A 27,477-nucleotide genomic window follows, 5' to 3' on the forward strand; every position below is an offset into this window, starting at 1 on the left:
TTTAGGATGATTTGATAGTTATCTAGTTGTGTTCATGGGATGAGGTGTGCCTAGGGTCCTCCTACTCTGCCACCTTCTTCTTTCCAACGGAAGTTCATACCTCTTAAACCCCTTTACCTATTTCTCCCATCTCACACTCCCTTCCCCTCTGGCAACTGCCAGTTTGTTCTCTGTATTTATGAATTTGTTTTTGGTGTTTTGTTTGTTCGTTTATTTGTTTTGTTTTCAGATTCCATATAAAGTGAAATCATATATCTTCCAGTTATAGAGTTTAGAAGTTTTATATAGTCTGAACTGTCAGCATTATCTTTTATGTCTTTTTAGTTTTTTAGTGCTCTTAGATATACATCTTTATACCAACATCACAAAAATATTTCACCTTCCTTTCTCCTAATATCTTTTCTGTAAAATATATTCAAATGTAATATACACAGAGAATTTACTACTGATTTTAAAGGTACCACATAACAAATAGTCACAAAGTGAATACATCTGAGAAATCAGCACCCAAATCAAGAAACAGAGCTTAATTAGAATACAGGAAATCCATTTTTCCCTTTCAGTTATGATTTCCTCAAAGGTAATCACTATTATGATTTCTAACCTCATAAATTAGTTTTTGGCTGTTTATGAATTTCACATACATGGATGGACTTGTCTGTTTTTTGTTTGTTTGTTGTTTGTTTATTTTTGCTTACCATTATGTTTGTGAGATTTTTCTATGTGGTTAAGTGCATGTGATTGTAGTTCATTCTTCTTTCCTTTTTATTGCTTTGCTTTTTACATTTAGATCTTTAATCTATATAAGTATTATTTTGGTATTAGAGTTTATAGAATGTTCAAAATATTTGTTCCTAATTATATAATTTATTTCTATACTAATAGCAAATGATGTAGAAAATCTGTACCAATTTACAAATGTGTATTTTCCATAAACTCATAGATACCAGGGCAAATTATAAATACTCTGTGTTCATAAAGATCTATCTGTCCATTTCTTTGACAATATCATAGTGTTTCCATTTCTAAACCTTATTCTCTGCCCAAATTTCTTAATTGTAGTGTTTTTCTTCATTTTTTGCATGTGTTAAGCCTATCTTAAATTAATACTTCTCATTTGACTTTTCTGATATCTACAGGCTTATTTTATCCATCTTCTTTATGTATAACTTTATTAAGAAGTATCCAAATCTATTAGGTCCTGAAGGAAAGAGTGACAAACTCTCCTGAGCCATTTTACTGTGATCCTAACTCTAGTATTTTCTAAGTAGGAAGTCAAAGTTTTTCACAGTTCCACACATAACCTCACATAAGTCATGTCATTTTTTTCAGTGCCTTCCCCATATCCATTCATTGACTGATGTATGTAAAGTCCAACCTTTAGAAGCAGTTGATCAATTATACATCTACACTTACCTTCTGCTGAGTTAAACTTTGCCTAGTAAAGCTGCTTCTATGCTCAGGAATGGGCATCCCTTTCCGTTCTTTCTCTCTCTCTCTCTTTTTTTAAAAGAATTATTTATTCATTTGTCAGAGAGAGAGAGAGCACAAACAGGGGGAGCAACAGGCAGAGGAAGAAGCAGGCTTCCCACTGAGCAAGGAACCTGATGCAGGACTTCATCCCAGGACCTTGGGATTATGACCTGAGCTGAAGGCAGACACTGACTGAGCCACCCAGGTGCCCTTTTCCTCTTTCTCAACATAGGTATAGTTTTTGCTTATTTCAACTTGGAGCTTCATTGGTTATATTTTTCCAGGAGACACAAGATCTATTTCTGTCTATTAGTATTTGCTTCGTAGGCCTTGACTGTTGCATTTTGCTCATGACCAGCTTCTTTTTTTTTCTCTCTTTGATATCTTTTTTTCCCCTATTTCCTCTTAACTTCCTTTTTTATTAAGTTTTTTAATTTTAATTCAAGCAGAGTTAACATATAGTGTTATATTAGTTTCAGGTGTACAATATAGTCATTCAACAATTCTATACATTATTCAGTGTGCATTACGGTAATCCCCTTCATCTATTTCAATGCCCCCCCCCCAACACACACAACCATCTGGTAACCATCAGTTTGTTCTCTATAGTTAAGAGTCTGTTCTGCTCATGACCTATTTTACTCACTTCTATTAATTTCCTTTGTTCAAGAGAGTTGGCAATTCCCTCCAGCAATTCTGAAGATTGTCTTTCAGATTGCTTTCTGTTTTTCAGAAGTGTGCCCCTCCCAGGCAGGTCAGGATCTGGTAGTAAAAATTATTAGCTGCATTATAATTTTTACCCAAAAAAGACAAGATCTCTAAGGTTTCTAATACATCAGAGTAAAACTGAGCTAGACCCAAGAGGATCCATACCATGAGATATTAAGTTTTAAAAGGACAAAATAATATATAGCCTTAGAAGCCAGGATAGCCATTATTCTCAAAAAGACAATGGATTCTTCAAGCATTCTAGTAATGTAATGTTTTAATATGGGAGCTGGTGACATGGATCCACTAGTAGACCCAACCTGTGCAAAGTTGTAGAGGAGGGGTGGTGGAGAGAAAAGAAATAAATGAGAGTGGAAAAGTTAAAAAAAGAAAAAAAAAAGATCAACTCCTTCATGGAATAACTTCACCTGGCTGCCTTCATCTTTTAGATATTCTCTACTCAGGGGAAGAAAGAAAATTTGGAAAACATTACAAAATGAGATTCTTTAAGGAAGTGACTACAAGAAGACTCAATTTCGTCACAGAAAGTAGTCTTCCTTAAGACTTCAATAAGTGGAATGGATAGATATAGAAATATTGGTGTTTCCTGAAAGAACTTAACATTGGTAAAATTTACTCTGCTCTTTTCCTTCTATGGCCAATTGCAGATATGCCTGGGTAGAACAGATGTGGTAGGCATCAGTATGGAGTCTTAGTATCAGCTTCAAATCTCTTGAGAGTTTGCCACAGTTACCCATTTATCTCATGAGAGAAGGAAAAAACCCTTTCTTCCCACCAAGAATGATGGTTCTTTGTCCATATTCCCCACACTGGTGTTACTGTGTAAAATTAGGGACTCTGGATCAAAGGCATCCAGGTCTCAAATGAATAACTTTCTCCTCTCCAGGCCTGGGTTCTGGTCCTCGTGTTTTCATGGTGGGTCCAGAGGATAAAGGAATAAGGCTGACATGCACAGGCAAGGGGTGGTTTCCCCAGCCTGAGGTACAATGGACAGATGCAAGGGGAGAGAAGATACCAACTCTCTCTGAGGATGAGACCCAAGATGATGATGGCTTGTTTCAAATAGAGGCATCCCTTATTGTGAGAGACAGTTCAAAGACAAAAGTGTCCTGCTCCATGAAGAACCCCTTCTTTGGACAAGAGCAGGTGGAAACCATTTCTATCCCAGGTCAGTGTTGCTCATTTGGGAGACAGGATAGGTGTGAGGAGGGGATATTTAGGAACTGGGATGGGATAGGATTGCATGGTAATGTTTTTAATCAGGTTTTGGGGGCCTCTGTATCAGAATCCTTCTTCCCTAGGACCTCTCCTTGGAAGGTAGCATTTGCTGGGACTTTCTTCATACTTGGGATTTTCCTGGGTGCTGTTGTGTTTTTGGCCTGGAAAGAACAACAGGAGAAGAAAAGAGTATGGGAACTCCAGGAAGATAAAGAGAAAGAAAGCAAAGCCAAAGGTAAAACTGTGAATCAGATTGGGTGGGATCTGTGAACTTATGGGTTTGTTAGCTGGGCATATGGATGGAATCTGTTGGAACAGAGAGACATGAGTGTACTTAGAAACTCAAGACCTCCAGTAAGACATGGATAAAATATTATAATAGAGTCCAATGGAGAGAGAAAATTCACTGGTATAAACAAGAAGTTAGAAAAAATGGTTGTAGTAATTCTCAGGGTGAATTTCTTGATCTAGGTATATTCAGGATCTGGGCTTAGGTAACATAATCTAGAAAATAAACCTTGGACTTGTTTTCTATAAAATGTTTTGTTATTTTCTTTCCTTTTTAGAACCGCTTGAGAAAGAGCTCGGTAAGTGTTCCAATTTTCTTTATTCTAGTAGATGAAGTAGTCCTTACTCCATGCTGCGTACTTTGCATCTCACAGATTGTTATTCCTTTTCAGTCAGAAGAAACTAGTTATATCAGCAAGGTGAGTAATATCGATGTTATAGTTGGACCAATCATCTCATCCATCCCTCTGTTCTGATCATCTCCTGTTCACCTTGCTAGTGAAGGAGGGCTTCCCCACCCTAAAAAGGATAAGACTGACACCCAACACTGAACATATGAGCTTGACAGCAGTTTATTAATCACCTATTTTCACATCCTGGGGGAGGAAGACACCACAAGCCATGCAGGACCACATGTTGCACTTGGGAACAGAGTGAACCAGCAGGGGCTGAAGGAGGCAAGCTTTTTAGTAACCACAAGATGAGGTGCTACTGGTTTCTGTGGAAGTATGTAATTGGCTTGTCTGAGTAATTTTGCAGGCTGATAGGGAGCTGAAGGCCATTAGGTTGAGGACCAGGTGGGGTTCAGCTGCCTCAACTGATAGGGAAATTAGTTGAGTGTGGAGTTTCTCCTGCTGGGTGGAGGCATATCTGGTGACAGCAGGAGAGCTTACAGGCGGTTAGAGCCCTTTGAAGCTCAAAGACGTCAGGCGGCACACGAAATTTTAAGCTTTACGGTACACTCTAGAAAAATTTATCTTCTCCTCTCTCAAAAGAATCAGAACCTCATATTTCATCACAGATATATTAGTGGAATGTGGAAAATGTGAGAAAAGGAGATTAAAGAAGACAAATTTCCAGAATTATCTTTGAAGTGACAAATACAGAAATATAGCACTACCACAAATCTTCATATTTCACGTGGTTGTAGCAATTTAATACTCTGGAGTGAAGGTCCTGTGAATGGGGAAATCTAATTCCTTTGTTTTATTTCAGACTGGAGAAAAGCAAAGCTATATGCTGGTGAGTAACTGATGTTGTCTTGGGACTTCAAGCACCCCAGGATTTCATGAGGCATTTCCAGAGCATTTTTCAGAAATGTGCAATGTTCTGGAAATTTTATTTTGAATGTGGGAGTCCAAAAGAAGAAGGGGATAAGGGTAAAGCATCCCAATAGTTGAGAAGACATGTTCTTGATATGTTTTCCCATATGATTTCTCTTCGTTTTAGACTGGAGAAAGGAACATTTCAAAGCAGGTGAGTTACTTGATTGTTTTGTCCCACATAATCTCTTTTATACAAATGAGAAAGTCTTACATTTATATAAACTCCCAATAAAACTTGGTTGGTTATTAATTTCATGGCTTTCAGTTCAGTCTCAATCTCATGCTGAAATGTGAACAGATTTCTTACTTTTCTGATATCATTCATTCATTCAGCATTAGTTTATAGAACTATTTATTCAAGGCCAAATAAAGCAGATCTGACCTCTGACTTCATGGGAAAGTACATGTACAAATTATGATGAAGGTTATGAGAAATAAGAGATTTCCATGAGAAAAAATAGTGGATTTAAGGAATTTCCCTGAGGAACTGGTTTTTAATCTGAGACTTAAGTGATATGGTGGATTTATTCATGTGAATAACATTGCAAGAGCAGTTTGGTCAGAAGGAAGTCTGTTGCACTGGCTGAGACAGAGAAGAGCTTGGTGTATCTTAAGTGGAAAACCATCTTAGAATCTTTCCAGAATTATTAGTTGATTATCAGTTTCTGGTGCATGCTGCTTTATTCTGAATATCCATGCATCCACAATTATTTCCTAGTTAATTAAACCTCCAAAAACTAAAGCACATTCTAATATCCCCACATACAAATTTTTATAAGAAAAATTCGAACTATTGAAAATGTTTGATTTGAGAAGAAACAGATTAATTATTGCTGGTATTAGTATTACTATAATATTGGAAGCTAAAAAAATTTGCCAAACGTTCACCATGGGCAAGATATAGTTATAAGTTCTCTACACATTATCTTGTTTATTTCTCACAATAGTCCTATGCCAAGGTATCATAATTGAATATATTATCATGAAGGTAAAGTGAGGATGAGAGAAGAAAAGTAATCTCAAGATCGCACTTACTAAGGATAAAGTAATTATTGAAATTCATATCTTTCTGACTACAGAGCCTAGGGTTTCAACCATTAGAAATCTGATAAAAGTACATGAGAAGTGGGTGACTTCATAATTACATAATAAATGATACCAAATGACAATGATCCCAAAGAAGCTTAAATGAAAGTAGATACACTGTGATTGGACTCTGACAGGGCTTTATTATTAAGAGCAAGCATTAAAGTGACAGACATTAGAGGGAGGCTAGAGGGATGCCATCCTGAAATACCTGACTTGGGATCTTCAGATCAGACAGACAGCCCTCTTGGATAGATGGTCTCAGCCCATCTGGAACAAATGGTTATTCAAGGTCATCCAGCCTTGGCCTTCCATGATATACACACATAACTCCTGTGGATGGACACAGAACAAAACATAAATTGTTTTACCTCCTCTTTTGTGGCTCTCCCTCTTATTTTCCTTCATTCTTCTTTCCCTATATTTGCTTCTTTCCTAAGGCCAACCAGTCTCCACTGTGGAATGATCTATTTTTCCCCCTATACCTGCAGTTGCTGTTACTCTGGATCCAGACAATGCTCATCCCAATCTCATCATATCTGAGAATAGAAAGCAAGTTTCTTTAATGGAAAATGTTCCTCAGATCTGTGATGCCTCAGTATACCAAGGACAAGAGGAATCTGAAGCTGTCTTCAGTGTTCTGGGCCAGAATTACTTTAACACAGGGACACATTACTGGGAGGTAGAAGTCAATATTGGGACAGAAGCTGGACCTGGAACTAAATGGGCTGTGGGAGTTTGCTCAAATACAGTAATAAGAGATGGATGAGTAATAAGTCCAGAGAAGAATTTCTGGGTGGTAGCATATGAGGAAGGAGAAGTCAAGATTCCCACCTCCTCAGAATCACTGTCACTGAGGCAGCATCCTCAAGGATAGGAGTTTTCTTGGACCGGGAGGGTGGAGATGTGTCATTTTACAACATGGTTGATGGGTCCCACATCTCTTCCTTTACTAGAATCACCTCCTGTGGGACCCTCTGTCCTTATTTTAGCCTTCAGGGTGCTGGCACATCTGTGACCATCTGCTCAACTTCAGATTACACTGAAAATTGTCCTGATTCTTCTCCAAATACTGGAACTCATTTAAGGGGTTGTGATATGGGTATCCCCCAAGAAGCTAACGGTCTATTACCTCCATAGGAAGTGAAGTGTCAGCACCTCCACTGCTCCTGCTCAGGCTTCTTATTGGTATTTTCTCCAAGAAAGCTATCCCTGTGTGGAGAGTAGGTCAGCTTCTAACCCCTTTCAAAGAGGCAAAGGCAGAAAGAGAAATGGGACAACTGAAAAATGCCTGGGGGAATTTTCTCTTGTGTTATTTTGGGGGAGATACGGTGTCTTTTTGAACAGCAACAATTTGTCACCAGAAAATTCCAAACAAATGCATGGTCCCTCTCCTGTTCTGGTACTCAGTGTGTATTGAAGTAAATATTTTTAAAAACCATATTTAAAAATAAAAATCTCTCTTACTACTGTTTTCATTATCAAATATGAAGGAGGTATGTTATTTGAAGGGAAGAATCACAGTTGAGTGAATTCTTAATACCTGTTACTACTGTTGTAGATACACAAATTTTTTCAAGTCTTCTGAAAGTGAATAGTTCAGCTAGTCCTTTCTTTAAGTTCATGTCCATCAACCTCTAACCCTGGAGTTTGCCATGCAGTGGAGAGGACTGACGTAGAACTATAGACCATTTGAGGAGCACAAGCCTCCTTCCCTCTGCGAGGGAAGCCTCACACACACACACGCTTTTTTTTTTCCTTAAACAAATTCTCACTGGTTAGCAAGTCCTGAATTGTGTCCTATGTGAATATGTGAATGAAGAAAGAATTCATGTTGCAGTTTATACTTTCAGAGAAAAATATTCAAATAAGAATGAAGAAACATCTGGAGGCTTCATGGAGAAAGTCACTGCTAACACTGGCATATTTTTTTCCCTTTGTGATCATCTTCTTCCCACTATTGAAGGTTTCTTTGCCTTTAGTGCAACTAAGGCTTCACTAAGCTTATGTCTTCAAGGATATAAAATTTGAGCTTCTCCTGTTAAATGAGTCCCCTTTTCCCAGAGAGAGACGAATCCACTTAGATTTTTCTCCACTATTAACAGATCTTTAAACCATAAGTCTCATTATCAACCTCTCTTGGAAGATGTATCTTCTTAGCAAAATTTCTCTGACACACTAAGTGGTAAAACCAGTGTTGGAACCCAGGAAGAATGAAACCAGAGTCCAGAATATCAACTTTGCTGACAGTAAAGAGAATACTTACATAAAAAGCAAGCAAAAATAAAGGCAGGAGAGAGGTAAGTGAATGGTGGACAAATGTTAATAGCTATAATCAAATGGGCATGATGGGTGAGAAGGGATTTCTGGACATGACAACCCTTTACATGGAGATAACCACAAAATACAAAGAAATGGGATTGGAACTATGATATAGAACAGGAAGGATAATGGGTTCAGTTTTTTATATTTTACTTTTGTTATATACTCAGAATAATCAGCATGTGGTTTCCAAATGAGTTTTTAAGTATCGTACCTGAAGAAACTAAATTCATATTTTGTTCTATAATGGGATTCCTCCACCTGTCACTCCTCCACTCATTTTTTTTTTGAGAAAAGCCAGCATAAAGCACTTTCATTGCAGTCAGAAAACTCAAAATGCTTATGTAGTGTGGGGAGGTGAGGGTGGGGTAGGCAACAATAATTTCTCTCATTAAATCACTATACAGGACAGCAAAGGGGTGACAGCCAGAGGAAAAGCCAGGAAACTTTCAGCAGAGGGAGCTGAACATCAAAACCAGGAGATGCTGAAGCTGTGATGAACAGCATCATTTTCTCAAGACAAGACCCAAGGAAGGGTTTGTCATGATGGCTGGACTTTCATTGGGTGTCTATGAACAGCACCTTCAATTTAATTAATTACTGCCCTAATGGAACTTTAAGTCTAGGACAATGAAGGAAAAGGTCCTGTGGAGGGGTTAACAAATTTGGTTTCTGATTTCCTTTAGTCGTTTCTCTTAAACTGAGATCTATCCAATCTATACATCTCTTTTGAGAGTCACCATGCTTTGCATGACTACAACCAGCTCTCTAAGCCTCAGGAGTGACAGGGAACTGGATCAATGTGCCAGTTGATGGGCCAATCCAGTCACTCATCCATCAGCCACAGTGACCGTATCAGTGATTGAGGTGTCTCAATCAAGCCACCAATCATTCTCTTTCCCCATGGTTTTTCAAACTGGCATTGGAACTGAGAAAGTAAATTAATCCCCAATTTGGTAAGCTAAAGAAAAACATGTTTCTTAATACACAGTGAAAGAATTTGACTGATAAAAACACATTTTCTTGAGCTCTTCCTAGGGAAAATCTATATATTATATATTGGATCTGTACTAGTGCACAAAACTAACAAGCAGAAAGTTAGACTGATCAGGAAGGAAAACAAAAAAAGGGGGGATAGTTAACCTTCAGACTTTATTAAATAAAATATTTTTAATTGCATTAAGTTAAAATAGAGTAACATTAGACTTATTTTAAGCAAAGCTAGCATATCTACTAATAAATTTGACTTCAAAAATATAAAGGATACGTGAGTATATTAATGGACCAAAAGTAGTAAAACATTTGTCAAACCCCACGGAGTGTGCAACACAAAAAGTGAACCCTAATGTGGACTCCACCTGGAGACTGTAGTTGAAAATAATGCATCATTATTGGTTCATCTGTTGTAACAAATGTACCATATCAATGCAAATTTTTAATAGGAAATTATGGGGACAGTGAGGAGAGATATGGGAATGCTCTGGATTTTTCACTCAATTTTACGATAAACCTAAAACAGCTCTTAAAAAAATGAAAATTGTTAATAAAAAAAAAGAATGAAGTACTGGTACATGTTACAACATGGATGAACCCTAAAAATACTATGTTAAGTTAAAAAAAAAAAAGCCAGACACTAAAAAATCCGTACATTTTGTGATTCTATTTATATGAAATATCTAGTATAGGCAAATTCATAGAGACAGAAAACAGATTAGTGGTTGCCAGGGGCTGGGGAAAAGAAAAAATGGGAAAAGAGAAAATGACTACTTAATAGTTATGGAGTTTTCTTCTGGAGTAATAATCTAAAACTGGATGTTGATGATGGCTGGACAATATTGTGAAGGTATAAATACCACCGAATTGTAGTTTTTAAAATGGCTAAAACGATGAGTTTTATGTTATGTGTATTTCACTATTGAAACATTTAAAAACTAAGTAAAATAAATGTGTGAATGCTGGTGGGAGAATAATACATAGTTTCAAACATAAACATATGAGTTTAAAAAACAGAGAAAAAATACTATGAGCCAAAAGAGACACTCCAGGATGTGATAGATGAGTGATGGCTATGATGGCTGCCACCATAGAAAACAGCAGAGTATCACTGGTAGGTATTCCTCATTCTCACTTCGGAAGATTTCAAGACTTTTTCCAAGTCCTTCTTTTTCCATATTTTTTCTTCTTCCACTTATAGTTTCTCTTCTTTAATTCATTATAGCTTTAAAATATTTTTACCATGTGTTGTGTTTATTATTTATGCTTATTTATTTTGTAATTATTGATTTTAATTATGCACTTTTTTGTTCTAAAAATAAAATTGATATCTTCATTTACACAATATAAAATTAATTTTTCTCTTTTTTCCAGTTTTATTGTGAAATAACTGACATATATCACTATATAAGTTTAAGGTGTACAGCACGATGGTTCAATTTGTATATATTGTGAATTGATTACCACAATAGATCTAGTTAACATCTATCATCTCATATAGATACAATGAAAAGAAATTAATTTTCTCTTGGACTAGGATTTCTTTTTCTTTAATTTTTTTTAATGTGAGTAAAGTCAACACACAATGTTACACTAGTTTCAGGTGTACAACATAGCGATTTGACAAGTCTATAGGTTATGTAGTGCTCACAAGCGTAGCTACCGCCTGTTACCATACAACACTATTACAATATTATTGACTGTATTTCCTATGCTGTAACTTTTATTCTTGTGACTTATTCACTCCATAACTGGAAGCCTGTACCTCCCACTCCCCTTCACCCATTTTGCCCATACCCCTACCCTCTCCCTTCTGGCAACCATCAGTTTGTTCTCTGTATTTATAGGTCTGATTCTGCTTTTTGTTTATTCATTTGTTTTGTTTTTAGATTCCATATATAAACGAAATCATATGGAATTTGTCTTGGAATAGAATTTCTAAAATTTTTTTCCACTCCAATTTTCCACTTTCTGAAGAAGTCTGGAATAGGAATTCCACGTTTCATATGATATTCAAGATTATATCCCAGTGATCAGATTTCCTCCTAGTCAGCTGTATTTTCTCTTACTTTTTTGAACTATATTTTTAATTTCCTCTGTCCCACTTGGAAAATTGTCACCTTCATAAAGAAACCCATAAATAATCTTTCCTTGCATTTCCTTCTCTAGGCCTAATTGTATTTCCCACTGGATTTTCTACATCTTTGGGCATCACATATCAGGATGTGATCAGTGGCAGGATATCAGAGAGCTTGGGATAGGATAGTTCTCTGAAGGGATCAGTCTCCAGATCAAATTTGAAGCCAGAGTGACGTTAAATCATCTTGATTTAGTAGCTGGATGATGGTATGAGCCCCTTGAAGCAGCTGGTGAAAGAAGACTGGGACTTGGAATATAATCCTTGTTTCCGGAATCCAAGGTTGTTTCCCCTCTGCCTTGGAGGTGATGCAAAATCTCCTGGGTGTAGGAAAGATGTCAGGAGAAAAGGGGTCAAAGAATGAAGACGGTGTATAGAGTTTCAGAGAAGAAAAGTGTAAATAGAGCACTAGTTGGTCATGTTATAAGAAGAGGTGTCCAGAGGCTAGACAAGGAAGATTTTGACCCTTCCCGGAGCTATCTTTGAGGAGAGGAGGCTTGGAGGAAAGGTAATGGCCCAGTACTGGTTTCTATAGCAACTCATTGTCTGAACACATTCTCAGGTGACAGAGGGATGACTCCCACCCTCCCTATATTGCCTTTGACAATACCTGGGACCTATACTGTCTTGTCTCCAACCTCCATTTCTCAGTACCATTTCCTGACATCAGCCCCTCCTGGCCTGGCACATTGAGCAAGCTGTTGAATGTCTCGGATGTATGGCTGCATGAATGTTCATGGGTCACATGCTTGTATCCCTCAGAAAGGATCAGTCCTGCGTGAGCTGTATTTGGATCCAATGTCACATTCACTGTAGAGAAAGAAAATCCATTCTGATGATAACCAATGTGGGGAGTATTTTAAAATAAATTACATGATATCAACATCCAAAGAGACAAACCAAAGTTATAGAGACAAGAAATTTGAAGTGAAGGAACTTTATAGGTCACACAAAACAACCTATCAACACATAGAAGTCCTTCATCCATAAAGCAAGAATCATCAATAAGCAAGTCACCATATTTTTAAAGATCTTAGTGAAATGTTCATGCCAACAGAATCTCAGTCAGGTCTCAGCTCTCAGCCTTGAAAGCATGGATGGCCATGCTACTTTTTTCTTCTTCTCCCTTAACTAGATCACTTGGGAAAGTTCACCGGGGGATCAAATTATTGTCTTTTAATCCTTTTGTTTCTATTATCACTGTATGATATCATTCTGCATGGATCCTCCACAACATGAATGTAAACCATGGATTCTCATGTTTCACTAATTGCTGAATGTTCACTGAATGCCTCCCCTATGTAAGTGCACAGCAAGGCCCCCCTACAAAGGATGCTCCATACCTGACTATTTACCCGACTTACCTTTTTTACAGCTCTTCCTCATGAGCAGGCCTACAGGTACAACAAGAAGTAATATCCAAATAAGCACTATCTTCCATGAAAAACTCATCATGGGCTCTAAAATGGAAAACCCAGAATCCCATTAAATCATGAACCTGGGAAAATTCCAAGATCATTCTTTTTATCTGAGCAGCTCCTGAGCTAGAGAGGAGGGTGAGAAGTGGGTCTCTCAAGGAGGAAGCTCCTTGAGAGCTTCCTCTCTACTCTGCAGAAGCTGAGGGGAGACCCAAAGTTTATGCTAGCTTTACTGTTTGCTCCTGTCAGAAATACACACACACACACACACACACACACACACACACACACACACACATTTATTTCTTGTCTCTTTTCCAATTGTATCACCACCATCACTGGACTAACAAGGGTACGAAAAGGATAAAATTACCTAATCCATAGGCATAAAGAGTGTGTTAAGGAAAACTAGTTTCTAATCCCAAAGACAATCCACAATAAAGGAGAAACAAAAAACAAAGTGATATTGGTTTCACAACAGAAGAAGAGAGTTTGTCCTTACAAGGATGATAGAGTCAAGTCTTAGAAGTTAGTGTATATGCAACAATATAACCTTAGGGCTTTAGTTAAGGGATGTCAGTAGGATCTCCAGGTATCCTGAAGACCAGTTTTGTAGGAGATAGCAGGTAATTTTATCAAAGAGAAGAAAATAAAAATTTAAAAATAGTAGAGGAATAAAATAAGTAAGTAAGTCTGGGTTTGCCTTCATATGTATTTCCCAAAGTTGAGAGGAACACATGGAGTCACCAACCTAAGAGAGAAAAAGTTGCTATTTTCTCCTCATCAAGAAGGGGGTTGTTAATGGAACAAGTTATGTTCACAATAGAGCTGTTTGTGACCAGTAGAGATGTCTCCACATGGAACAGCCCATGGCTGCCTTCAGTCAGAACCTCTGAAAATGATGGTATTATCTTTCCTTCCATATCCTTCCATTGCACATGGGGCTCTGGGAACCACCCTTCTGAACTGCATATCAGCTCTATTTCTCCATCCTTCTGTTCCTTTATGGTGATCAATGGGGAAGAACCTAGACCTGGGGAATAGAGATCAAGGAATAAAACTTAGAGTGTCTGCAAGTTGTTATGTGGTCAATAACTTCACTGAGAGGAAAGAGGGGAAAGGCTTGGCTGAGAGAACAAAGTTTATAGTAGAATTATTCTCCACTTAGGGATGAGACTAGCTGGAATGGCTTCTAGTTTTGTTATGTTTGGTTTATTTTTATTTTTGTGTTCCTAAAGTCATCCTCTCAGATAGAGTCACAGGAACAATAAATTTTAAATGCAATCTCTTCTCTTCTGTAACTGAAAACAAAATAGCTTTGACCAATACATGAATCACAAGGAAATGATTAAAGAAAATGAGTAAAAGAATATCCTCAAATATCAAGATTTTATAAACATGTACATCCAGTGACAGAAAACAATACAGTCCATTTAACTTCTTAATATGTGCCCCTGTAGATATTTCATGAATATGTTTATGAAATGAGATAGAAAATCAATGGGAGAAACAAACCAATTATCCAAGGTGTTGGCCTATGTCTTCAATGGCATTAGCTAACCTTGAAAAATCAATTCTTATTCACAAATATAAACAGTGGGAAATTATGATGCAGGGAATGATTTTGTTCTTTCTTCTTCCATCCTGCCAGTTCTTTTGATACTTATTATTTTTGCTTTTATGTGGACATAGTTTAGTCTTCACATAATTATACTTCCTAGTAACTACACATTGTTCAGAATTTTAAGAACATTCTGTGAAATAATGAGTTTTATGTAGATTTATGGAGTAAAATTCTCAAATTTCACTAAATGCGTGACCATTTTGCAGAGATCCTGGGAAGTGAATGAATTCCATTATACCAGAGAATTAAATCTGGTCCATTTGAGTTTGTGAGCTTTAAGTATGTACTACAGTTCTTATGCCTCAGAGCATTCAATATAAATTTGACAAGTGAATGGACATTCCAAAAATTTCAGGTACCAGGGAAAATTTCCAGGAACTAGCATGTTAAAGCAGTAGGAACAGAGGTTGAATCCAAAACATCTGGAATCCTTACCTACTATCTTCAGATCGAAACTGGCCTCCTGATAGACACCATCTTTTCCAAAAAGGCACCGGTACTGCCCATTATCTGACGTTGTGGCATTGTGTATCTGCAGGGTCAGTCTCCCCTCATCAATGGCATCACTCACCAACATTGTCCTCCCTCTATATTCTGCCATCTGCCCTTCAGTCACATGTTCCCCATCCGCATACATGTAAACAGCAGGATAACGGTGTGATTGGACCCACCTCACCTCCATGCTCTGTGCATTAGTCTTGGGGGACAGGTAACAGGTTAATTGTATGTCTTCACCCACTCTGATGAGGATGGGTTCGGAAGGTCCAATCACTTTTAAAGAAGCTATGAAATACAACAGACAAAACTCAATGAAAGACACAAAATGGAGTAAATAATGTCATCAGTAAGAAAATCTCCAGTGGGCTTTAGAACCCATGGGCATCCCAGGGAAGATATAAGGCCCAAGGTCATCCTTTAGAGAGGGGGAGGTTTGGTGGAATCAGGATAGAGCTTGTCCCTGGAAAAAAGAACCACTAATGGAATCCACACCTGCCTCGACCTATTTCATTCAGATTACAGCCCAACAAAATAATTTTACAATTAATACTTCTAGAATAAAAATAATATTTTATCACTTCACATCTGTATGCCCTCCTTAAACTACTTCTCAATCTGTGCATGCCTCACTTTCTTAAACTGTAAAATAAATATATCACTATCAAAATCGTAAGACTCTTCTGGAGTTAAACAAAATCATCTATATAAAGCTCTTGAATGACTATGCAACGTGAGTGGAGGAATGTAGACTGTTAAACTTGAGGACACTGAAGCCAATCCTTCTGCCTTGATAATGAAAAGGGATAAAAATGAGTTTCAGGTGGATTTTTAGTAATGAAATGTGAAGAAATCCTCCCCTGGTTTGATTTTTATAACATGTTATAAGTAAGATCCAGCCACCATATTTTAGTTCTGTGAGGTCCCACATATGTGGAGCTCTAAACACACACCAGGTTCGATGTCCTCAGATTATTTTGAGAACCATTATAAGACCAAGAATTGGGGAGGTTGGCAAAATACAAAACACAAAACAACAATGAATTTACAAAAAGTCTAATCCTCCCATTGTGAAAATTGGAGATTTTCTCTGATGGCTTTCCTGGACACAAGCTATGTTATATATGGACACCAGTTCATCAGGCTCTGGTCATGCCAGTTTTTCTCCTTTCTAAATTGAGAGTCATCCTTTCTTATCAAATGATAAAAATGCTTTCACATAAGTTATGATCATTTATAATAGAAATACAGGCATAAATTTGTATATTGTTGGATGAGAGTCAATGACCAAAGGCAAAATGTCCTCATTCTGTAATTAGCTAAAATCTGCTAGGTACTTCTCTAGAAAGGAAACTTACTGTTAATCAACACAGTCCCAATTTTCAGATTATTCCCTTCTATTCTAGTTAAAATTTGACTCCCAATTATTTCCAGCATTTTGTTTATCTTTTAATTTTACCTAAAACAATATCTCCATTGCATATGTATCTGTTAAAATCTGAAGACAAAAGTAGGAGTCAGAAAAAATGAACTAGGGATTATTCTGCTGCTATTTCTCCTTCCACATATTTTATAGTAAATTACTTAATAAAACAGACAATTTCCTTATCTCCATTACCCATATGAGTAGGTGCATTATAGATATATGAAATGCCTGTTATTCCAGGATCCAAGTAAAAGATAAAGTTGAAAGTATGGGGGAAAAATCATGCATCCCAATCTGTTAATAAGTGATATTCTTCTAGAATACAAGCTCCTTGAGAGAAGCTCTGCATAATTTCCTTTCTTTATATACTTTTGTATATATTGTTTCCTTTCCACGCAATTTGTGCTCACATTTACTATTTTGTTCTATTTTGGGGGTATTGTATGTATGTTACTGAAATGCCCTCTGAATATCCATTGAAAATTAAATCCTCTCTGGAGTGTGTAGTTTACTAAATAATGCACCAATTCTTTGAAACATGATAATCCCATCATCATGTCATATTATCCTCTTTCAATCAGCATATTCAATTAAGTGGGCTATCTCATTTCCTCAATATGCTATATTTTATATCATATAATATTATATTAATTATATCATATCATATTCAGACTCTTAGAGCTTGACACTACATCAGAGATTAAATTCAACATGTTCATTTTGAAGATGAGGAAAATAGAGACCAATGATTTACAAAAATCACACGTAAGTGATTAAGAACTTGCACTCTTAAGTCAGATTAGAGGGCAAATATCACAATTTCTCAATGGTTTCCCACAAACCACATATGTCTATAAGATTGTTGCCAGCTGTAAAATGAGGATAAATCTATTAACTTTTACAATTATTGTAAGAAAAAGAAATAATCTCTGTCAAGCATTTAGCATCACATCTGGCATATAATTAATATTTTTTAAAACTAGTCATTATTTTTATAAGATTGTTTGATGAAGGGGGATGGTGGGGGATGGGCTAGATGACTGATGAGTATTAAAGAGGGCACTTGCTGTGATGAGCACTGGGTGTTATATGTAAGTGATGAATCACTGAATTCTACTCCAGAAACTAATATTGCACTGTATGTTAATGAACTAAAATTTAACTTAAAAAAAAATATTATTTTCTAGAGTGAGAACTGGTATTCCAGTCCTAGGACTTCCATAGCAAGCTCAAATTGCCAGCAGCCAACTGCAATGGGTCCTTGTCTCCAAGTTCTAATTCATGAGGATAATACAGAGGTAGCTGTGAAACTCCTGGTATCCTCAATCAACAACTCTCAAAGCTCCTGAGCGGGCAGCCCTGTAACAGCTACCTAACAGGGAGCCAGGGGGAGCTCCATATTTTCATCATGTTTTGCTGTGGCCACAAAAGGCCAGCACAACTAGGAACAACACAACACCAGATTGTATTGTATGTGCTGGGTCACCAATGGACATGTCAAAGTGGTTCAAATAACTCAGAGGAGTGACTCTTCACCTAAAGTCTGCCTGAGGATGATAGTCACTGTGGGTTTTTTATAGATGGCTTTTATGATATTGAGGTATGTACCCTCTATCCCCATACAGTGAAGAGTTTTAATCAACAAAAAATGCTGTACTTTGTCAAATGCTTTTTCTGCATCTATTGAGAGGATTATATAGTTTTTGTCCTTTCTTTTATTAATGTAGTGTATCACATTGATTGATTTGTGGATGTCGAACCACCCCTGCAATCCAGGAATAAATCCCACTTGGCTGTGGTGAATAATCCTTTTAATGTACCGTTGGATCCTATTGGCTAGTTGCATCCATGTTCAACAGGATGGTCTGTAATTCTCCTTTTTGGTGGGGAGATTTTGCACAGCAAAGGAAACAGTCAACAAAACCAAAAGACAGCCAACAGGTGGGAGAAGATATTTGCAAATGACATATCAGATAAAGGGCTAGTATCCAAAGTCTATAAAGAACTTACCAAACTCAACACCCAAAGAATAAATAATCCAATCAAGAAATGGGCAGAAGACATGAACAGACATTTCTCCAAAGAAGACATCCAAATGGCCAACAGACACATGAAAAAGTGCTCAACATCACTCGGCATCAGGGAAGTACTAATCAAAACCACAATGAGATACCACCACACACCAGTCAGAATGGCTAAAATTAACAAGTCAGGAAATGACAGATGTTGGTGAGGATGTGGAGAAAGGGGAAACTTCCTACACTGTTGGTGAGAATGCAAGCTGGTGCAGACACTCTGGAAAACAGTATCGAGGTTCCTCAAAAAGTTGAAAATAAAGCTATCCTATGACCCAGCAATTGTACTACTGGGTATGTACCCCAAAGATGCAAATGCAGTGATCCGAAGGGGCACATGCCCCCCAATGTTTATAGTAGCAATGTCCACAATAGCCAAACTATGGAAAGAGCTCAGGTGTCCATCAACAGATGAATAGATAAAGAAGATGTGGTACACATATACAATGGAATATTACTCAGCCATCAAAAATTGAAATCTTGCCATTTGAAACGACATGGATGGAACTAGAGGGTATTATGCTAAGTGAAATAAGTCACTCAGAGAAAGACAATTATCATATGATCTCACTGACATGTGGAATTTAAGAAACAAGGCAGAGGATCATAGGAGAAGAGAGGAAAAAAGGAAACGAGATGAAACCAGAGAGGGAGACAAACCAGAAGAGACTCTTAATCTCAGGAAGCAAACTGAGGTTGCTGGAGGGGGGTGGGACAGATGGGTTGGCTGGGGGATGGGCATTGGGGAGGGTGTGTGCTGTGGTGAGCACTGTGTATTATATAAAACTGATGAATCACGGACCTGTACTCCTGAACAAATAATACATTTTATGTTAATAATTTTTAAAAAATAGGGGAGACATTTTGCATGAAAAGCAAAACAAAAAATAAATTAAGGGATTTTAAAAGTAAAAAAAAAAAACTAAAAATAAAAATAAAAAAAATAAAGTCTTCCTGAAGAACAGAGATGTGTCAACCTGCCCCAAACACTGGCTTGACTTTCTGATCCGTAACTAACATGTTCTGCTGGTTAAGGTTTCTGTCTGATCATAAGCAGATGCTGCCCAGGCAGAAGGGGATCTGACTTGGAAATTACGGCTCACAGGGGTGCAGCTTTCCTCAGATTGTGGAGTTACCTTTGACCTTCCCGAGGCCTTCCCTTTATCTTTATGGCCTGATGGGGTCGAAAGTGTCACACTAGACCCTGGCAGAGATTGGGGTGTGTTTGCCACCTTGATTTTCCTCAAAAATCCCTACACGGGCTGAAAAGTATGTTCAACCTCACCTAATTTGCAATTGGCATGTGTGCACACACACATTCCTGTAACCAGTGACCTGAGGGTGAGCAGGATATTGATGGAAAATGAGTGATACAAGGTCATATGCATCTGGGCAGGGAGCAGGGTGGTTATTATGGGCTGGGAGCAGAGGTCACAGAAAGGAGGAAGATGATAAGGGGATAAAGGAGAAACTGAAAGAAGCTCAAATATCAGTTACTTTTTAAACCACTTATCTTTATCTTAGGTGCAGTAAAATAATACTACAGTCCAACTGTTAAGTAAAAAGAAAAGAAGAAGACGGAGAGAAACAGGAAAATGATTGATCAACCCAGGCAGTGTCCCAGGCTACATCTGGGAAAGTAATGGCTCCCGCCCAATAGTGATGAGGTTAGGATCCACTGGGGTGAGGAGAAGGTGCAGAAACCACACAAGGCCAGAGTGTTGAGGTGATGGGTGGTGACCTCCAGTTACCATGATGACACTGCCTTCACACTAGAAAGAGACTCACCATCTGTCCTATACCATCTCTTACACACAAAGGCAGCACCCTTTCCCCCAGCCAGAGCAGAGATTATGTCTGTGCCCCTTACACACATCCATCTGAGGCTCAATGGGGTCCCCGTGAACACTTGAGGTCATAGGTTACGCAGTGCAAAGGTGCCCGAAGGAGGCTGTGTTTTGCCAGTCCCCTCTGGTACTAACTGAACTTGAGACTTGGTAAAGTCATGCCTCTGATTCTCATCTGAATTACAAATCCTCACGGTAGCTCCCACTGGCTTTGTCCAAGGATTATCAATTCCCTTTGGGGCAAGCAGGGTCTCCTTTATACTAGTGCATCCAAAGTCTACTTACCTAGCTCATTCTGGAGTTTCTCTGGAAAAAGAACAAGAATAATATATTAAGGAATTTGATCTAAGGAAAATATTTAAAATATTTAAAAATATTTAAGGAAAATATTAAAAATATTTAAAAAGAAAAGAAACCTCTACATTTCATTAAAAACCTCAATTCATAAAAAAGAAATTAAATACAGAAAAATGTTCTTTCCTGTAGATCATTTAGTGATCCAGCTGTTTTTCCTTTTGTTTGCACGACAAAAAGTCTCTCAGTTCTATTACCTCATGATAGTTTATTCATGCTGATATTTAACATATTGATATTTAATATCTTGTAAAAATGATACATATTCTTCTTATAAGTGCATGGAAAGTATAAAAATATATGGACATAGACAATTATCACCTATAATTCCAAACCGAGAGATAAAACATATATAAATCATTTATATAATATGTATTCACATATATTACATAATATATATTCAGCTCCTTTTGACATTCACATGTGATGTTTAAATTCTTTCATGTATCCATTTATATGAATAAGAATAACTATATCGTTATATCTAAATATAGAAGGTGTCCCAAAAATCTTAGTGCAGTTTTAAGTTTTTTAAAGCCATTATTCTTTACGTGACTGGAAATGTTTATAGATAGATACGTAGGTAAGTAGATAGTTGTAATCTTTCATAAATTGTCCATCATAAGAATTTTTTCAACCTCATTTGAAAATATCATCTTTCATCAATGCTATAATTATAGTTACATTAGATACTTAACGAGTGTTTTTTTTTCACTGTTGTTTTTATTGCTATTTAAAAATGGGGCTATAATTAAGATGCTATTATGTGGGGCACCTGGGTGGCTCAGTCATTAAGTGTCTGCCTTTGGGTCCCTGGGATCGAGCCCCGCATCGGGCTCCATGCTCTGCCAGGAGCCTGCTTCTTCCTCTCCCACTCCCCCTGCTTGTGTATGCTCTCTCGCTGGCTGTCTCTCTCTGTCAAATAAATAAATAAAATCTTAAAAAAAAAAAGAAGCTATTATGCAAATAATTGTCTCCATCTCTGTTTATCTTCACATGACAGGTTCCTAGAAGCAACTGGCACAATGTGTATAGGAAAACATTTTAATTGAAAGAATATAGATTTATTTTCTTCATCATGTGATGCATACTTGTGAGTAAAGACAATTCATTCAGAAAGAAGAAAAGGTGGCACTTGAAAATAACTGGAATACCATTAACAATAGCTATTTAATCAAAATATAGTTTTGATTAATATAGGCATAAATAGTTTATGCCTTTTAATACATATTACTAAATTTTAGATATTTGCCTTAATAAAAAAATATTAGGTGCTATGGAACAGTCCTTTGAACCTTTCCTGTTAATCACATTGTACACTAACCCATTCGTCGTAGAGGTGGAGCTCTGACCTGGAATGGAGATGATTGAGATCTTCTCCTCATTGAGGATGGGGTTGTGAATGAAGCAGGACACGGTCTCCACAGAATCATTCCTGACCACAAGAGTGGTTTCCACATAGAATAGGCCATTGTCATCTTGGATGGAATGCTCAGAGACAGCCAGCAACTTCTCTCCTGTGATATCTGCCCAATAAACCTGGGGCTCTGGGAACCAGCCTTTTGCAGTGCACACGAGCTGGACTCCACTTTCCGCAGGTCCCTCCATGTGAATGTAAGGGGCAGACCCCAGACCTGTGGAGGGAAGACACAGCCCTAAGGACTGGAGCCCATGGAAAATCACAGAAACCAAGATCCCAGTGACATTGCTCATAGGGAGAGGGTAGGAGTTCATGGGTCCAAAGGCCTCTTCCCATTCAAATTGGAGTTCATACACAGTTTGTTTGTTCTCCATTCTGGATCTTTAAACTTTAGCATACGAGCAGTATTTTTCTTCAGATCCAGACAGGAGGAGAATAAGAGAAAGGGACATAATGACATTTTGCTTATGTCACTAGTACTGCCAACAAAGATGTGTTATAATTTATTCATTGAGCTTCCCCATGCCAAAACTCTGTCTGACATTTTAGATGATATCTTGATTCTGATTAATTAGAATGTTTAATATAAAGCCAGAAATCATCTCCAGGGACTATTCTTCACGTTCTTTTGTTGGTGGTTGTGATCTCGGGGAGCAAGTAGATAACCTGGGTATGTAGGATGGGATGTCCCATGAGGAGCTCTGGTTTCTAAACATTCCTTACAGTCAATGGGAAAATGTTTTTGAGAAATCTTAGTTTTTATATAGTCATGAACTTCTTTCTTTACCCGACACTGCTCTCAAGCCCAAACAAAGGGACTCTATTTCGTATAGATGATAATTCTCTATCATTTGGTGAAGAAAGAGACTCACTCCTTTCACCTACAGCCTTAGAAAATGTGTGGCTTATTTTCAAAGGTTCCTGATAGTGAACAGCTGCCTTCCTGTCTCCATATCTCAGAAACACATAGATTCTTTCATCCATCTTCGATCACCTATTACATAACAATAATGATCGTAGTCATGGGTGTTAAAAAAAAATGGTGTTAGGAAACAGCCTTAGTGTGAGTCAGAGATGGTAACATCTCCAGAGAACTATTTCCCTGAGAGGGTAAGTGGGTTTGCCTGATTTTCTTTTTAGCATACGGGGGAGTTATTCTTGCCAGGGAACTAGATGATTATTTACTTTTCAGATATGTGTTTTTCCCCTAGGATGGATCCTTTTTCTCAACTGTTTCCCACTGTGCTAATACAAAGGCTTCAGGTAAAACCCTGTCATTCACAGTGGGTATGTCCAAATGCATCTGGAGTCCCCAGTTCATTGAACACTAATATTTAATAATCTCCATAAAAGCACAGTTCTTAACCTCTTTGTTCCCAGCACTAGCTTTCTAACTGGAGGCATTCCACAAAGAAACGTAATTTTCACATTCAGTTATTGCATATTGGAGGTTGGGTAGAGAGCAACGCATTCCACTGAGATACGGTTGCTGGGCAGTCACTCACTCAGTGATCGACTTGCCCTAACACACCAGCCTGATACAGCACAAATCTGTGCCTCAATAAAATTGCCAATGACCAGATGTTATGGATTGCAATTAGTGGTCAAGAATAGTCAAAACTCCCATCCAAGTACTAACCAGGCCCCACCCTGCTTAGCTTCCGAGATCAGACGAGATTGGGAGCGTTCAGGGTGGTATGGCCGTAGACTCTGGGAAACAAACTGAGGGCTTCAGAGGGGAGGAGGGTAGGGGAATGGAATAGGCTGGTGATGGGTATTAAGGAGGGCACGTATTGCATGGTGCACTGGGTGTTATACGCAAGTAAAGAATCATGGAGCTTTACATCAAAAACTAGGGATGTACTGTATGGTGACTAACATAATATAATAAAAATATTATTAAAAAAAAGAATAGTCAAAACTGTGTAAGTAAAATTTGAGAAGATTGCTCAAGTGAGCTTGCTTTGAAGACTTCAGGATTACTTGCCTTCAAATGAATCAGGACAGAGGACTGGTCATTAGGAATTGCCTTGAGGATTAAAAGGGAATTTTTCAACTGGCCGTAGGCTTACCACAAATTAATATATTTCTCCCTCCAAGACTCTGTCTTTTCCAAAATATTCACCTGCTACTTTAAGCAGCAAGCTTGTTTCTCCACAATAGTTATTCTCCTGGAAATGGCACCAGTATTGCCCATTATCAGATGGTTGGATGTTGTTTATCTTCAGAGCCACATTCCCCTCATGAATGCCATCTTTTATGAACTCTACCCGGCCTCTGTACTCCTCCATCTGCATCTCGGTCGCATCAGCTCCATCCCAGGATGCAAACACAGGTGTGCTGGGCTCCGAGCGGTACCATGTCACCTTCATATGCATTGCGGTCTTCTTGGGGAGGAGCTGACAGGTTAGTAGGGCATCTTCCCCAATCCTGGCCAGGATAGGATGTGTAGAACTAATCACTCTCCAGTTATCTACAAAACAGAGTGAAAAAGGGGAACCAGGAAATGCCAATTGGAGATTAATGTACTTGCTTCGGGATGTCCAACCTATCAAAATGGAGGTACCTGGAGGAGGGAGGGCTTTATTTTCAATGATTTAGAGAAATCTAGCATGATGGTTTGCACATTTGGCTGTTTAAAAAAAGACAATTCTGGGGCGCCTGGGTGGCACAGCAGTTAAGCGTCTGCCTTCGGCTCAGGGCGTGGTCCCGGCGTTATGGGATCGAGCCCCACATCAGGCTCCTCTGCTATGAGCCTGCTTCTTCCTCTCCCACTCCCCCTGCTTGTGTTCCCTCTCTCACTGGCTGTCTCTATCTCTGTCAAATAAATAAATAAAATCTTTAAAAAAAATAAAAATAAAAAAATTAAAAAAGACAATTCTGTGTACTGAAAATAACATGCAAATCAAAAATTCGAGTGTTATAGCTAAATCTGTCACCATCTTTGTGATTTGGGGGGCAAATCCATTATTTTCAGTGAAATTTGAGATTTGGAATCTCGATTTCTTCATCTTTAAGATACTCAAGCCGCTCTCTCTGGGCTGTTTTTATTTTCAAATAAGTTAATGTGTAAATTGATTTTTTACACTGGAAACTTTGATAGTGACTTGTTTTATATTTTATAGTAATTTATTTTGTAGTTAGTGATTCCACTTTATATTGTTAGTGACTGATTTCATAATCATTTTTCCTAAAATTTAGGTAATAAATTCATTCATTAGATTTTTCAGCTCTTCAGGATTGCACTGGTTCTAGGTAAGGAACTGGGATTATTTTTTAACTTTAAAAAATTTTTGGTCTGGAGTAAGCAAGACTGCAGTTATGGAGCTTTGTATGTACAATGACATTTGTGATGGATTAAGGGCAGTGGTTTGTCTAAGAGTTTGAGCCTTTTAATAAAATTTTGAGGTCTCGTTTGACCTCTTGTATTATCTGCAAATTGAAGGGATATTCAATGATTCCACATGTTATTATGTTTAATAGTCTCATAAGTCATATATATTATATTCTTTCTTATCCTAAAATGCTCCAGGGCCATTTGCACTTTCTCTGCCTCACCCAATCATCCTAAGAAGGAAGGAACCCTCAACTTGCTCACTTGCTGATGAATATCAAATAGATGCTGGTCAAAAGGTCCCTACAGAGCATAAGTGGAGATGTGCTTGCATTCTTCATTTATGGAATCCGAATATGAAGCAAGATCTGAAGTCATTCCATGTGGCTGACTTCTTTTACAGGCTAGGAAATTGCATTATACAGAGGTCAGGACAGCCTCATGTCACATCACACAGTTTCTGGCAGCCCTCAGTCTGGAGCCTGAGCCTTCTGGTGCCCTATTCAATGTTTTTCCCACTTCTGCATGCTATATTTTCCTTGGGACTCTGGTATTTCCCCTTGACACTGAATTTTCATAATCCTTCTTAAAGGTACAATTCAGCCACTAAGATTTCCAAATCCATTTCTTGGAAATCTAATTTCTTGTTTCCAAGTATTTTTATGCCGTTTAATTTGTGGTAAGAAGCAGCTATTTTTCTTGCCCCCAAAGTGCTGTCCTGTATGAAAGCAGGAAAATGGATGAATAACTTAATGTGTTCCAGGTACTATTTCATGTGCAGCCTCATTTAATCCTAACGCCTGTCCTAGCCTTTAAGACATAGGCATGTTGTTATTCTTATCATAAAGATGAGGAAACTGAGGCAGAGGTAGCTTATCAAAGGTAACCCAGCTGGAAGTGCAGGACCCTTTCTGGAACACAGATGCATTGGTTCCTGGACCCCCAGTCCTAATATTGTCCTAGCCCTTTTAATTTGGAACTCTGCATGTGGACTGTATTGCTGGGACATTTGGGTATACGGTAAAGGGAAGAAGGGCATCCCACCTGGCTGCCTCATGCTGAGCAGTATGAAGAAGAAAGAGGCAACTGCGCCAGACACACTGTATCCTGGAAAATCCAACATTCTCCCTGCAGCAAACACAAGAGAAAAATATGAGCACATCCAAATGATACTGTAATAGAGCCAGGTCACTCTGGTTGTGGTTTCCAATAGTTACATAGTCACAATGAGGAATCAACATCAACCCCTCCACAATCAAACAAGGAAATGGACTTGGCTCAATTTCTCTGCAGTTACTGATCATTTCTGACCCTTTACTTGTGTGTTGTACTTTAAGCTATGTTTTTAAGCCTGAGAGAAGATCTCTGATTGAAATGAAAAGCCCTCCTGAGTTAAAGGGACAATAATACATATATGTTTTTAAAAATCTCTTAAGGTCCATTTATTCTGAGCATGCAGAAATTAAATAGTAGGATTCAAATATTTTTTCTTGCCCTCCTGCCAGCCCCTCCTGCCCCTCTTCCTCACCACCCTTCCTAGGTGTACAGGAAAGAGCAGGAAGGCTCTGCATCCTCACTCTTCAGCCAGGAAGCCATTGCTCGTGCCTTGGGAGAACCCAAGGGCAGGGGCACACCTTGAAAAGTGGAGGAAAGAGTTGTGCAAATGGTGCTACAGGAAGACACTAGCAAGGAAACCACCGAAATGGCCTTTCAGTGTCATCTTGAAAAAGGAATGAATAAAAGAAATGGCCCTACTGCAGAGATTGGCAAATGTAACATGCCCATTATGCCAGCATTATAAAAATGCTTCCACACAGCTAAAAAGTTTTAAAACTACCAGGACAAAAATCGAATGCCAGCTTTAGTTTTGAAAACTGAAAAAATCAGAGTGAAAGGAGCCTAAGACTCATTCC

General features: G+C 38.1%; 1 protein-coding gene across 1 annotated transcript; it reads right to left on the reverse strand.

Annotated features, from left to right (window-relative positions):
• Nucleotides 1-3,461: 3,461 nt before the first annotated feature.
• On the reverse strand, nucleotides 3,462-26,687 carry BTNL2 (butyrophilin like 2). The gene is made up of 9 exons (XM_011236076.2): nucleotides 26,609-26,687; nucleotides 24,356-24,703; nucleotides 22,163-22,444; nucleotides 20,742-20,762; nucleotides 15,049-15,396; nucleotides 13,741-14,022; nucleotides 12,936-13,031; nucleotides 12,182-12,381; nucleotides 3,462-3,581 (listed from the first exon to the last, which is right to left on the reverse strand). The coding sequence occupies exons 1-9, from the start codon at nucleotides 26,685-26,687 to the stop codon at nucleotides 3,462-3,464; spliced, it is 1,776 nt and encodes a 591-aa protein (XP_011234378.2).
• Between the last annotated feature and the right edge of the window lie 790 nt (nucleotides 26,688-27,477).

Source organism: Ailuropoda melanoleuca, chromosome 5 (assembly GCF_002007445.2).
Source record: "Ailuropoda melanoleuca isolate Jingjing chromosome 5, ASM200744v2, whole genome shotgun sequence".
In the NCBI taxonomy this organism is placed as follows: Eukaryota; Metazoa; Chordata; class Mammalia; order Carnivora; family Ursidae; genus Ailuropoda; species Ailuropoda melanoleuca.

Bases quoted from the DNA above. Each gene is read 5' to 3' on its own strand.
- BTNL2 (XM_011236076.2), bottom strand. From the start codon at position 26,687: ATGTTGGATTTTCCAGGATACAGTGTGTCTGGCGCAGTTGCCTCTTTC. The intron at 22,445-24,355 runs GTGAATATTTTG...TTCCCTCCACAG, and splicing joins CTTGCTGCTTAAAGTAGCAG to GTCTGGGGTCTGCCCCTTAC. The intron at 15,397-20,741 runs GTAAGTAGACTT...TGTATTTCATAG, and splicing joins GAAACTCCAGAATGAGCTAG to CTTCTTTAAAAGTGATTGGA.